Genomic DNA, 15,436 nt, shown 5'->3' on the forward strand with positions numbered 1-15,436 from the left:
CAAAAGGAAACGAATGGAATTCAAAGGGAGAATAAATTATCATAAAACGAAAGGCTACTTACACCTAAAGCTGATTATTTGAAAATACTGATAAAATTACCAACTCTGTACATCTCCTGTTCATTTTAGTCACGTTTCTATCACTGTTATAAAACATCATAATCAAGGCAACTCATCAAAAGAAGCATTTATTTTGGGACTTCCATTCAGAGGGTTAGAGTCCATGATTGCAGAACAGAGGCATGGTGGTTGGAACAACTAAGAAATTATATCTTGTTCTACAAGTTGGAGGCAGAAAGAGAGAGACTGAGAATGGTGTGCATCTTTTGAAACTTCACTGCCCACCCACAGTGATTCACCTCCTCCAACCAGGCCATGCCCCACCCTGTCTTTCCCAAACACTTTCACCAGTTGGGGACCAAGCATTCAAATATATGAGAAATATATGAGTCTATCTGGACCACTCTTATTCAAGCCACATTTTACTCCCTGACCCATAAGCTTGTAGCCATGTCATAATTTAGTCTAACTTTGAAAGTCCCCATAGTCTTTCAGTCTCTTCCAAGTTTAAAACTCCAAAGTCACATCTGAGACTGAAAATAAGTCTTGATTCTAACACCCTATAAAATAAAACAGCAAATTACATACTTACAACATACGGTGGCACAGAATGTACATTACCATTATAAAAGGAGAGGGATAGGGGCTGAGTGGAGAAATACTGACCCAAAGCCAAGTCTGAAACCCAGATGGGGGACCTCCAAATCCTGTAACTCTGTGTCTGACATCAGAGGCTTAGAAGGTTCTTCCATTCTAGCTTTGCTGACTGTGACATGTGCACTACCCCATTCCCGCCCTTTGGGCTGGTTCAGGCTGGTTTGGGCTGGTTCAGTTCCACTCCCTGTCTGCAGCTCTCCTTAGCAGAATGACTCCAGCATCTCCAACATCTTGGGTTCTCCAATCAGTCTAGGCCTTTGGTTTCATAGCTTCACTCGATGACCCATCAGGACCTCCACATGGGGACTCCTCTGCCATACCCTGGTCCTTAGTTGCTCTCTGTAACCATGAAGGAAGATTCCATGACTCCATTACTTTTGTATCTTTCATGCCTCTAAAGGATCTGGGTACCACTTGAGGTGAAAGCCTGGTTCTGTTGAATCACATGTGCAGGCAGAAACTTTCCTCTGCTTCGCTGTACAGAAGTGGAGCTTTCCTTTTTACAAGTTGGAAGCTTAGCTGGGTGGGGTCTTACACTGAGGACACCCCCCTTTTGATTCCCTTCATATAAGGCCTTTCTTTCCTATCCTCATCTCTTTCAACCTAAGCCATTAAATTCCTTGTGTTCTTTCTTACTTCAAACAGCACATTTAATATTTCCTTTCACCTCACTTGCTCTTCTTCATTGTAGACCTGCATAAGAGTGATTACTAATGACCATGCAGCAAAGCCAATTATTAGGGTCTTTAGAAATCTTCTTTGTCAAGGAATTCAATACTTTTCGATGTAGCCTCAGACAGATTCTTAGGACAAGGGCAGAAAGCAGCTACACACTTTGCTAAAATACCACAAGAACAATCTCTAGCCCTGTCACGAATATTGTTTCTCCCTGAGACTGCTTGGGTTGTGATTCCATAGTCCATGTGGCTCTTAGTATTACTGTCTTCCAGGATCCTACTAGGATGGCTCACTTCTTAAGCATCACTTAGCGAGTTCAACCCTTTCCTAGTCCAAAGTCCCACCATCATCCACCGTTCTCCAAAAGCAGCATGGCCAGGCCTGTCACAGCAGTAGCCCACTTGCTGGTGTCAATTTCTGTCATGGTTACTTTTCTATTGCTGGAATAAAACACCATGACCAAGGCAACTTATAAAATAAAGCATTTAATTTGGGCTTTACCGTTTCAGAAGGTTAGAGTCTGTGATGGGAGAGTAAAGGCATAGCAGCAGAAACGGATGTGCATCTACATCTTAATCCAAACTGGAGACAAAGACACTGACAGTGGCGTAACTCTTTTGAATCCTCAAAGCTCACCGCCAGTGATATACCCGTAACAAGGCCATATCTTCTAATTCTTCTCCGATAGTTCCACAATTTAGGACCATGCATTCAAAATATATGAGCCTATGGGTAGACATTTCCTCATTCAAACTGTCACACTGCTTCAAAGAAAATAAGATCTGTAGAAAAAGGCTCTTATAGATGAATATTATTATAGTAAAGACAAGGTTTATGTGGGTTAGAAAGATGACTTCCAACTTGTTGGGTAACTTCACACTGTATATGAAATCTTAGATGACCACAAAATACATTAAAAATGCCTAGATAAAGTAATCTAAGGAGAAATAAAACAGTCATATTAAAATGTTATTAATTTCAGGGACTTTACAGTTAATCTTACACAAATTCCTTACCAAAAAAAAAAATAGTAAAAGTCTGTTATTCTTATTTTAAGAAGCTACTTGATGTAAATTTAACCATTCAAGGAGATCTCCAAAAAAAAAGCGATGTTAGCATCCTATCCCATTCATGAACCTAGTGCACACTCTAAAATGTTAGCAACTGACCATTGCAACAAATCACAAATTCATGGCATGCATCAGACCAGGTTGGATATATTTCTCAGTTGTAAACACAGTTTAACCTGAGACGTTCCATGGAAAAAGCCTTTGATTTTCTGGTTCTGTGTGTAAAGAACTTGGAAACTACCACTCTCTTGTAGCATAGGTAAGGAGCTGGTCAGACATGAGAAGTCAATGGCTCTTCTGGGTTCTATAATATACATGTCACAAAGTGGGTGTTTCTGAGGTTGAGAAGGAGCATGGAGGGTCACAGTGTGTAGGAGCAGAAGCCTGCGGGCTGGAAACCTCCATAGGTACTCATACTTTATGAGTTTGTCCCATAGAGTTTGCCTGAGCTTTCCCGGCAAACATAACAGACAAATCTCCTTAGGCTTCTTGCAAAGAGCAGAAGAGAGGAGCTATTTTGATATGAGACAGTGCTTTATTCTTCCTGATGAAGAATGTCTCAGGAGGAACTCATAGCCAGTGCCTCGCCTGATAGGTTGTTATTAGAGCCAAACTGACCTGGCAGAAGAGAAAGATACCAACTTCAACCAACTCAAGTGATTTCTTCACATAAGGAGAAAGAAGTCAGGGAAATATTTGCAAAGTTCACATGGGAGAGGCTTGGTTGGGCCCAGGGCCTAACTGGTGAGACATGGAGTATATTTTCCTTCTGGGAACTATCACTGTATTACTTGGGACTATTCATAACCATATTGCCTGCAAAAGGCAAAATATAAGTTAAAGAGGCAGAGTCAGCCTCAGAAGTAGGCATCATAAGGATGTTAGAATTGTCAGAAGAATCTAAAACAGCCACGATTAACATGCTGAAGGGCTTAAGGGACAAACCAGGTACCTTAGAAGAACAAATGGGTGACATAAGTGAAGACATAAATTCTAAAGGAAAAAAAATACTAAATATAAATAAATAAATAAATAAATAAATAAATAAATAAATAAATAATAGGAGTAGCTGTTAGCAAACTAGGTAAGGCTGAGATGAGAATCTCTGGATTTGAGGATTATCCAAAGAAATGTTAAAAATTAAAGAGAGCCGATACTGCAAAACAAGCAAACCAACCAACCAACCAAAAGCAGACTACTCCAGGGCTGTGGAACTGAAGGGTGTTCCCTAAGCAGAGGAGACTGAGATGAGATGGGAGGGGACAAGCAGCAAGAGCAAAAGTGTGCTGCAGATCCACACAGATGCAAAGGCTGGAGCACACAGTCCTGATATGATGATAATGACAGCTACAAGGATAGGAAAGAAGAGCAGGGCACTCTCATAGGCCTGTGAATGGTATTGTGTCAACTGAATGTTTGTGGGAAGGCATTATAGTGTGTGCTCACAGACCACACAACCTTGAACTCATAATCCGTAGCTGAAAGGCAAACTCATTTGGTGGAAACACACTTATACATACTATTTGGGTATCTTTGAGTTTTTGTTTTGTTTTTTTGTTTTATTTTGTTTTGTTTTTCCTGTTGGCATGGTAAAATGCTCTTTAAAAAGCAACTTAAAGGAGAAAGGTTTATCCTGGCTCAAAATTTTTAGGCTACAGTGGGTCACAGTGGAGAAGCCAAGATGAAAGAACTTGAAACAGATGGTCACATCATAACCGCAACCAGGTAGCAGAAGTCAATGAACACACACAGACACACACACACACACACACACATACACACACACACTGCCACTGAGTTCCCCTATCCATTGATACTGTCCAGGATCCCAACCAGGGAGCGGTGCTGTCCACTAGAGACAGGGCTCACCACAACAGTTAATGCAAACAAGATAATTCCCACAGGCTTGCCCAGAAGTCCATGTCTCAGGCGATTCTAAATTCTGTGTAACTGGAATACTAGGCACCACAGTGGGTCAATAAAGAGGTCTCATAATTGTGTTTCAAAATATTTTGATTCAAATAAAAATAAAAACCCAAGCTACCATAATTTGTGTAATGTTCCCCAAAGCACTGTTGATAGAGAAACAGAAAGCACTGAGTGCCATATTAAAAAAGGAGAAGGATCAAAAATCAACCTATATTCCTAACTGAGGGAATACCATACAGAAGCAAGAGAACATCACATTCTAAGTGATTGGAAGATAACTGAAAATGATCCACGTTCTTACAATTTAAAATAGAAAATCCCTAGTGGAAAAACTAATCACTTCAAAAACTGATGCTCTGAAGTGACTAGTAAAAATCAATAAATCTCAAAATTAAATAGTAAAAAAAAAGAGTGGATTCACAAATTAGTGTTGCAAATGAAGAAAATATTATTATTACATGCTTTGTGGATACAGAGATAGTGATAAAGGAATTTTGTCACTAGCCCCATGGGGTCAAAAGTTTAGATGAAATGAGCAAATTCTTGAAAAGACATTATCTTCCAAATATTAGGGAGAAGTAAAACATAAATAAGTTGATATTTGATAAAAGAGAAAAGGTGATTCTTAAACAAGATAGCTGTCTAAAAAAAGTGGTGTTGCATCTAAGAACCACCCCAAGTAACCCACACATCAAACCCACACCCTGCATAAAAAGTAGGTAAAAATCAAACAACATAAACATTACATAATAACTCAAAGGACTCCTAGAAAATAACATTGGGTAACATCTGGATGGTGAAGACTTCTTAAATACAAATGAAAGGCTATGATCAATGAGATAAATAATTGGCAAGCTAGACTTCACTGAAATTAAAAGGAACTGATCTGTTAAAGCAAAGCCAAAGTCCAGAGAAAAACATTTTTTAAGAGATTTATCTGGTATGGGATCATTGTTTTAAAAAATGTACAAAAATACTTAAAGCCAAATAATAACCAACTCGATTGAAGATAGAGTAATGACATCAATGAAGAGCTTACCACGGAAAATCACAGGTGGGAAAGAGTCAAATGAGAAATACAAAACCGTAGATCATTTGGGGAGTTAAGCACTAAAACAGCGCCATCCCACACCACATGCATGGTACAGTGGCTCAAGTGCAGGATGTGAGGATCCCAAGTGCTGAAGAAGGTGGGTGGTCAGGAATTCGCATTCCGTACTGGGGAGTGTGAAGAGTACTGCTTCCTTGTCAGATAGTGTTAGTTTCTCAACAAACTAATCATTCATGGACCAATCTCACACTTAGGTTCCCTGTACTTACTGGAAAGAGATAGAAACTATGATCACCTAAAGACCTGAACATAAATGTTTATAGCTTTATCATGATTGCCAGATCCTGGGAGCAAGCAAGATATCATTCAGTGGGTTTATGGCTTTATCATAGTGCTGAGTTGTGAATAAACTATGGCAAATCCAGTTTAACCTGGATTTTTTTTTTTAATGGAAAACTATTCAACTCTAAAATCAAATGAGTTCTTCTTAACTCATGAAAGGACTTGCTGTAACTTTAAATTAGTAAGCAACAGAACACCATGCTAGAAATACTTCCTGCTGTGTTATTTCAACTATAAGATGTTTTATAAAAAAGAAAATTATTGGAGACAGTGGAAAGTAGCTGCTAAGATGTAGGATATGTGACAGACATGAGTATGGATAGTTTATGATAGTAAAATTACTCAGTACTCTATATAAGAATAGACACGTGCAATTATATAGTTTTCCAAGCCTACAAAATATACATCAATTGTGAACCCTAATGTAAAGAGGGTACATTTGGGAACGATGATTTGACAACACCAGTGGTTCCTTATCTGTAAAACTTGTCCTGCTGTGGTGTGGGGGTGTTGACAGTGAGGAAGTCTGAGCATGAAGGGGACAGGAGGTTTATGAGAAAACTCTGTATCACCTCTTTCCATTTCACTGACTGATCTGAAGAAAATAAAGGCTTAAAACAAAAAAATTACATTATAAAACTCACACTCAACAAATTAAGATAGAAACAATTTAATAACGAATTTAAAAGCATCAGCAAAAAACACACTACCTTAATGGATTTCTCCATTTGTATATGTCAAAAATTTCTTAGAAAACTAAAAAAACGAATCTATTGTATTAATCCAGTAAAAGGTGGCTAACAAAGCCTAGTGTAAACATATACGCTATGGTTAAAGCATTAAAAGTATTGTTGTAAACAATCAATGGTGTGAGTTGTGAACTCACAGAGAGTGTAACAGCACACACAAGACCTGCACAAACCAAACAAAATCCCAGCACTGAGATGGAGAAGTGGACACAAAGCAATCACCCCATTCCCACCCTCCACCCTAGAAGCCCTTTGCATGCTGGGAAAGGGAAAGCCAGTTCCCTCCTATGGAGTGAGTGTCACAGTGTAAATCAGACATAGTCCAGGGCTCTATGTCCAAAAGTACTTGGCCAATACAAAACAGACTCCTTGCTTATTTGTGTATGCTGTGTTTTTTCTTTTGTTTCTTTTCATCTCTTTTTATTTTTACTTCATATTTTGTTTGTTTATGTGTCTAATTGAGAGAGAGACAGAGACAGAGATTGAGAGTATATGGAAGTGGGGAAGAGCTGGGAAGAGTTAGGGGAAATAATAGAAGGAAATAATCGAAGTACACCCTGTGAAAAAATTAAAATAAAAAGGTTTTTAAATCATTGCCATGCACACTTCTATTCATTATTTTACTGGATGTTCTACCTAATGCAGAAAGATGCAGATATATTTAAAAGACACACTGAAAAGCCTCAACAGAACTTATCAGATTGGCCGATTCTTTATATAAACACCCAAATTTTATAAGAGCAGACTTTACAATTAAACGAAGGATTTACAATATGGCTGCAGGATGTCGTGGCACACAGTGTATTTTAAAATAACCAGAAAGAGAGTCAATAGGGGTACAGATGCCATTTGCAAAGATCTAAGTTAATAGATGGGGTGGTACATGCCGTCCTCTGGGCAGAGCCACCCAACTCCTCAGCCCTCTGTCTGGGCCATTGTGACCAAGTGACACAGTTATAGCTTGTGAAATCGTAGCAATGCTGTGCCCGCTGGCTTACAGATCTTGTGAAGTGGGTCTCTGTACTCTTTCTGGATTGTCAACAAGGACAGACAACTAGAGTTGGCAGAGCCATAAAATCTGAAGTCTGTGTCCCTGAATCAGGGCTTCAAGATGATTCACTTACCTCCCTGGGAAATCCATTATGTGAGTAAGAATTAATTAATGTATAGTTGAAACCTTAATGTCTTCCTGAATCCATTTTTGTAGTATCCAGTCCTTACTTATCCCAACTCAGACAGACAGATGCCTCGTGTTTAAAACCAGGAAGACTTCTCATCCTTGAGGTACTCTGCTAGCTGATCTGATATCCTTCTAATGATATCCTTCTAATGATATCCTTCTAATGAAATTGCCACCAGAGCTTTTCATGATACTTGGCAAGCTGATGCTAGAAATCTGTGTCAGGATACGGAAGCACCCAGCATAGCCAGGGTATTGATGAGGCCACACAAGGAAACCAAGGTAGGAAGAAGTTGTGTCCTCAGTTATGTGAGCTGATTTTAGCTCAAATACTTCGGCAGAGGAAGTTCAAGTTGGAGGGGTAGTAGTTTTATCCTCACAGAGAGTAAGAGCTTGTTATTTAGATGGCATTACAATGTAAGTAGACTTCAGTGTACAAATGCACCACTATAGGCTTAAATGAAAAAAAAAATGTTGCCCAAAATAGGTATGATAATGTTGATCTGAAGATTAAAAACTAGAAGCATTATTGTATTTGTGATATCAAATACGTGGTAAAGTTAGAAATGAACGGGGACAATTGATAGATGTGGGCATAAGCGTGGTTGGTCTCTTGTCAATGGGCAGGAGCATAATGTAGGGCACGACTTCTATCGCTGTTCTCTTCTAGTTACATACTGGTGGAGCATGGTGGACGCTGATTCTCTTGCATTTGTGTCACACTTTTTATGTATCAAGAATTTCCTCATGTAAAATATGAAAATAATCATGAGCTCCAACCATTTTCTACTGACACCGCGTGACTAGCGTATTGGCTGGCAGGGACGGAGCTTGTCCCATCAACAGGCAGAGCACGCGCAGCTGCCTCTCCTTTCAAATATCTTCTGCCTCAATTTGCCTGTCTCAAGAGACTTATCTTTGAGTGTTAGATGGAATTGTACCATCACGCCAGTGTGTGTGATAGCTTTTCTTACCACAATTTAGATTGGCTTTAATGAGCAGTCTCTCTTTTTTTTTCCTACAATAAGCACAAGTTGAATACCTGCCCCATTTCAAATACAGAAAACTACAAAATGGATGTATGAGAACTCTTATTCATGAGCTGGGTTTACTGATCCAGTTAGAACCTGCTACCCAAAGGCATGTGATTATGAGGTATAATCGGTAGTAAAGAATGTGGAAGAAGAGAGAAATAGGCCCATGAGTCAGGGAAATCTTCAAGGAGATAATGCTAGGAGATGAGTCTCAAAGTATTTTTCCTAGTTCAGCCTTGTGAATAAAGTCCTTCCCTTTGTCTTGCCCAAATCAGCACTTTGTTTCTGTGAATCTCTCAGCCCCATGGAAAAGGGGATGTTTCACAAAAAGCTCCTCTACTCCTGCCTCAGCCTCTCCCCCTGTCTCTCAGGGGAAAGCACCATTGCTGTCCATTAGAGAAGGATGTTAAATCAATTGCGGGAGTTGGCAGAAAGACAGAGATTCCATTTTACCTCGTCTAGCCTGAGGTAAAGACGGTGCCCTAAACATGCCACATAAATACTTTTGTGGAATGTTATGTCTCCATGAGTCATCTGTCTTAATTATAATAGTCACTTTGTGCCCATTTTTTATGTGACTGAACCAATATCTCAGAAATGTTACTAACCCAAAGAGAAACTTATGGGCGAAGAAAGGTCATTGATAATGAATATCAGTTCTAAGAAGTCACATGGTGATTTTTCTTTTCTCTGAATAATACAGCCTCAGCTCCAGGTGTGGAAGTATTTCAAATCCTTCTAGTTTATTTCAGCCATTATAAATATGTTTGAAACCTCTCAGCTCACTGTCATCCATCCTTAGGAGTGGAAATTTAATTCACACAGTTAAAAAAAAAACTGTACATAGCTTTTCTAGAGATCCCCAAAAGACTAGTTTTTTTTTTTTTTCTTGAAGAATTTGAAAACAAAGGGGGAGGGTCTCAACTTTTTTCTTTCCATGATCTCTTGAGGACATAAATCACACCCTTTCTTCTAACGGTCCTTTGTGCTTTTCAAACCCATGCAGACCTGCATGGTCTTTCTACCCCTTACTTTCCATGCCTCCGTGGACCACAGTAGAGGCAAACTGAGCTTGGCAGGATTTGAACTGACCACCAGCATTTGCCTCTCAGGCTTTGTGTTGTCTCTTCCTCCTGGAAGGACCTTCTTTCTCAGATATTTACGGTATTCCGCTCTTCTTTAGATATCTGTTCAAATCTGTTCAAGTGTACCTCACTGAAGTGTGTTTTCCTGGCCCTCCTATTTATATTATCTCGTTCTCAGCACCTAAATCTTCTATTTGCTTTTCCACAGAACATCTTATCACGTGACAATATATCATTATTATGATACATGTTCATGATCATTATTGTTCTTTTGGTTTTGATACAAACTTAAGAGCTAAAGCTTTGTGTGTGTCCTGGTACCTGGTAGAGAATGCTGTTCACTGAGTGTTTCTGAATAAAGAAAAATGGAATGTCCTTTTGGCGGCCTAGAGGAGAGGGGAAAGGCTCCTTGGTGCAGCCATGTACTGAGGTGGGGTGGGGTTGGGGCAGCTTGTTTCTTATAGAAAATGCATAGAACTTGACAGAAAATCTGGAGTCTTCTACATTAGTGACACAACTTTGGGTATCTCTGAATGCCGATTTATTCTGGCCAAATGTATTAGATCAAAGTTGGTATGAATCTATGAACCAAGTAGATGAAGAAAGGGATACAATTTTGTAACTCTTAGAGTATTAATATAGTTATTAGCAATATGCAAATATTGCAACACCATACTGGCAATTCAAATTAAAATATATTATTTCAAAAATTAGAATAGCTCTCCTAAATAGCCAATGAACTTCTAGTAATTCATAAAAGGGAAATTAAATGCAATTAAAAAAAAACAGTCTAGAAGCTGTTATAATCCAACCAAGTGCAACGTTTTTTTTATATGCACGTATACAATTGCAGCTGTGATCACTGCTTTTTCACCTCTTAAATTTCAGCCTTTATAAAATTAGTTAGGACTTTCATTATTGTTTCTTTCTCTGAGGAATATGTAGTTGTTCTCATCTCAGCTGGTTACGGAGTTTAATTTTATAATATTCCCAGTCATCTCTCAGATTTAATCTTTGTGAGTCATGCTGTGTAGATAAAGGCAAGGAGAAAAAGCTCATTTCTGAATCATGTTATTTGCATTCCTTTTCTTCACTAACAGAGTCTTTGCTGCTTATGTGGTAAGTACTAAGGAGCCTCAGGAAAAGGGAGAGTTTCTAAGAAACGTCTTTAACGGAACACCAATTCTTTAAACACGAATATTTGACCAAGCAAATGAGGTAGATGTTTTGGTTTGGGGCTCTTGCTTGTCAAAGTGCGAACTTATTCTGATATTAACTTTCTCCGTTTTTAAGCATGGATTATGGATATGTTATTGAAATTACCCATGTGCAACGAAGCTATTGAAATGGGTATGGTGAGCCCAGAAACAATCTTTATGCCTATTACCTGAGGGAGGTAAAGAAGCTTAAAATAAAATTAGTGCACATTAGAGATGACTGGCTAAATGCTCACTCCCCTGTGTGAAGAAGCCAGTTATTGTTCTGCAGGACTAGAACAATTTCAGTTATACACACTACCTCATTCAGCAAGAGGCCCCTGAAGCCCTGGCCTCCCCTCTCATCTGTTCTACAGAGTTCATTGGGTAAACTGTTGGGAAAGTGAGAGAGACACATTCTAAAAGGCAGAATGGGGACCCCTGACTCCTTACTGTGGGAGAGTTCCTCACCCCCAGACAAGGACGGCCTCAAGTGTTACCTCCCTGTGGTACCCACATCCTCCCAGCCCTATCTCCTTAATGTTCTGGGATGTTAGCTTGTTCTTCTCACTATGAGGTTATGCTTTCTTCTCCCTTGTGTATCACAGGACGTTGTATGGACTGCCTGTGCATAAGTTGGCCCAGTACTCTGAGCTTCTCATGGTCAGCTCCATATGATAATCATGGAGCAAAATCTCAGCTGGAGTGGGTGCTGACTACTTCTTCAGAATATGTAATTTAATAATCCACTACCCTCCTTGTTAGTGGGGATCACAAGTGTTTGGAGATCAAAGCAAACTAGGCAAAGATGGCATTGGCTTTGCTTTGAGATGCAGAAAGAGATAGTTGGTACATGTTAACAGTGCATCTTTAGGACAGGCAGAGGTTTTAGCCTCTTTTCTTAGCAATAGACTCCTTCCCAAACTCTCAAATTATTTTAATCCCTAGAGGAGTTTTACAGGTACCTGTTTCTATTAGTTCCCCCCTCCCTTCAACCCATCAGGTAAGCCTCTGAATTAAAATACGCTTTAGTCCTGTTTGCCAGGAGCATAAGAATGAATTTTGAATCATCTTCGAGAGTAATGTGGTACATATGATGGACTTTTTCTCAGCAACCTGATCTACAAAGGAATATCTGAGATGGTGTATGTGCGTGTATCTGTGTGTGCATGCTTGTGTGTGTGCTTGTACGTATGGTATGAATGTTTGTGTATGTGGCATGTGTGCACAGGTGTGTGCATGTGTATATGAGTGTGTGTTTGTGTGTGTGTGTGTGTGCGTGTGTGTTGTGTTTTGAAGGAAAGTTTGGGCTTGTATAAAAGCTCATACAAGTTGGCAGAAACGTAAAAGCAGCACAAGTTTTACAGCATCTTCAATTTTCTTTGATGTCTTCTCTTAGGTTGACTTTGGATTCGCTAAGAAGATCGGCTCTGGGCAAAAAACGTGGACATTCTGTGGGACCCCAGAGTATGTGGCCCCTGAGGTCATTCTTAACAAAGGACATGACTTCAGTGTGGATTTCTGGTCTCTGGGAATTCTAGTCTATGAGCTCCTAACGGGCAAGTAAGTGTGAGCCTGCAGCTCAGTCTAGTCTCTCCTAGCTTCATCTTCAGAGCAAAATAATAATGATAAAAAATACAAAATTTAAAGTGTAATTACCTAAAAATATTTTTAAGAATGTTGTTTTTTCCTCTTCATACTGCTTCAAACACAGGGCTTGAAAAGGAAGTTTAAAATAGAAAGGATTCAGAAAGCTAAAGCAAAGGAGTATAGAATTCTTACAGTTTACCTAAAGTGGCAGGTTTCATTGTTACAGAAACACATTCGGTATGTGGAAGTTTCCATGATCCAGAAATAGAAACAATGAAAACTTTGGATTTGTTAGAATTTCTTTCTTTTTAAACAAATGATAGAAGCTGTTTTCCTAGCTCAGTAAAACTCATTGATCAATCAAACTAAATTGAGCTAGAGTCTGCCATCTTCCCCAGATGTCATTAACCACAAATGCTAAAAGAAAGCTTCAGTGCTGAATTTAAAATTCAAATCCCCTGACAACTCCTTTACAAGGTACTAATGAACAGAACCAGGACACAGCATGGGTTTTATCCGTTAAGAGTGGCTTGTCCCATGGCCCCAGCTATATATGTAGGGGAGGATGACAGTGTCAGGCATAGGTGGGAGAGGAAGTCCTTGGTCCAGTTAAGGCTGGACACCCCAGTGTAGGGGAAATCATGGGTGGGGAGTGAGAGTGGGAGGGTGGGTGGGAGCATATCCTCATAGAAGCAGGATGGGGGTGGGATAGAGGATTCCTGGGAAAGAGAATTACTTCTGAAATGTAAATAAAATATCCACTAAAAAAAGAGTGGCTTGTCATCCTCAAATAGATAAAACACTGGGACTAATAAATCTGCAGTCCTAAATATTTAACAGAGTACAGTGTCATGTTCATTCACAAATACACACACACACACACACACACACACACACACACACACACGTACATGCAATACAAGATAGTCCACATTCATAAAATGTTTCACTGCTTACCAAGCACGTATACTCATAACCTAGTTTAGTTTTCAAACACACATGAGGAAGATAAGGTAGGAATTTTTATTATTATTTTATGATTCAAATGTTTTTGATTATTTTATGATTTAAATTTTACAAGTTAGACAAGTAGGTCACAAAGCTATCTTCCTGAGATCAGTAACTTGATTCCAGGTCTCCTGGCTCTGTCTGTGACGTACTTTCCATGACACACGCATGATTTATGACCCTTTATAGCCAACTGTAGTCAACATTAGTTCTAGAGACATTTGCACTAAGAATTGTGTAATCAGTGCTGAGATGGATCCATTAGCAGGGAAGTAAACATCGACATCCACGTGAAAAAGCAATTTCATAGAATCTTCTCGAACTTTCTTTTTTTGCAACAGTAAGGACCTAAACCTATTTGGGCTTTACACATTCTAAAGACGAAGTCTCCCACTGAGCTGTGTTCTTCTTAATTGTCTTAAGTACTGTAAGCCTCAATATTAAATAAAAATGTTAAAAACCCCCATGGATCACATCTTTGTCCACACACGCTGGGGAAACAGATGTGAAAATCTGTATTTTATCTGAATCACTATTCATTATCTACAACCATGTTCAAATAGTCATTATTTAAGATTTAGATTGAAGCATGGAATTTTTCAGGTAGTCACTGAGAAGGACAAATTTTCTAAGGTGTGGAGAACCCCAGGTTGTTTCCAATATTTCTTTTTCCTCATCTTAGAGATTTCTAGGGGAAAGGTACTGGCATGGTGGTTCTTGGAGCTTCTGGAAAATCTTTGTGACCCTGGGAAATCTGTCATGCAGATCAGCAAAATAAATTGGGGAAATAACAGAGGGAGAGAAGGCACAGAAGCTTGGAATTGGTAAGGGGGCCTCGAACCATCATAAAGAAGTTATTTAGCCAGACATTTTCAGGGCAGAAGAAAACTCCATTTTCAATCTCCTGATTCAGTATTCAGGATATCAGGGAAAGAACACCATGAAAATAACAACACGGCTGTAAATATGCTGATGCACGTATGCATCTGTGTATACCGAAGATGCCAAACCAATGGCGTTGCCTCCGGCTTCATCTTCACAGGGGAAGCATAGGTTACTGGAAACTCAATGTATTACCTTTGCTTTAAGGCTTTATTATTTTATTGTGCCAAAGGTGAGGACAGTTGGTTTCTAAATAGCACAGGCATGGTTGCTAGACAAGAGAGTGGTTAGATCATGTTTAGTTTTCAAAATTTCAATGAAATGGTGTACTAGACTGAACACAAAAATGTTTTAGAAATCAAAGTGATATATGAGTTAAAATGTTACCCAGCTTGGTGGCTACATCTCAACCACACTTTACCCAGCAGAATATTCTTTGAAATATTCTCTCTGGTACTTTACAAGACCCGCTTCTCCCTCATCCTGCACTCATAGTTCCTTCTCGGTATTCATTTCTGAGTTTCCTCAGTTTTCCTGATAGTTTCACATTGGACCGGTCAGTCCTTGGCCTCTCTTCCACCTAACACTCATTGGGTCATATCCTCAGGTCCTACATCCATAAACCTTATGAGATGGAACAAGTCATACTTCCTTAGTGTTTTTCCTCAATGCTAGGCCCATAAACCCAATGGCCTGCCTGTCAGTTCCATGTGGTTCCGGAACATAGCTGTGATCCTGGGACTAACTAGCAATGGCTTTTCATTGCTGTGACAGAATACTCAGGGTCTCTTACGAGTAAGAAAAGGTTTATTCTGGTTCCTAGTTTCAATCTATGGCTCACTGACCCTGTAGATTTGGGAACATGCCACAGTATGACAGAGCATGTGACAAAGGAGGTCTGTCACTATTCGGTGGCTAGAACACA

At 39.3% G+C, this 15,436-nt stretch overlaps 1 protein-coding gene across 5 annotated transcripts in view; it reads left to right on the forward strand.

The window, feature by feature from the left end:
• Prkg2 (protein kinase cGMP-dependent 2) overlaps positions 1-15,436 on the forward strand; it is a 103,540-nt gene that overhangs the window by 75,409 nt on the left and 12,695 nt on the right. For all 5 annotated transcript variants that reach the window (XM_076926429.1, XM_076926428.1, XM_076926430.1 and 2 more), the window contains one exon: positions 12,431-12,594. In XM_076926429.1, coding sequence (XP_076782544.1) covers positions 12,431-12,594 — 164 coding nt within the window. The remainder of the gene's footprint in view (positions 1-12,430; positions 12,595-15,436) is intronic.

Source organism: Arvicanthis niloticus, chromosome 27 (assembly GCF_011762505.2).
Source record: "Arvicanthis niloticus isolate mArvNil1 chromosome 27, mArvNil1.pat.X, whole genome shotgun sequence".
NCBI lineage: Eukaryota > Metazoa > Chordata > Mammalia > Rodentia > Muridae > Arvicanthis > Arvicanthis niloticus.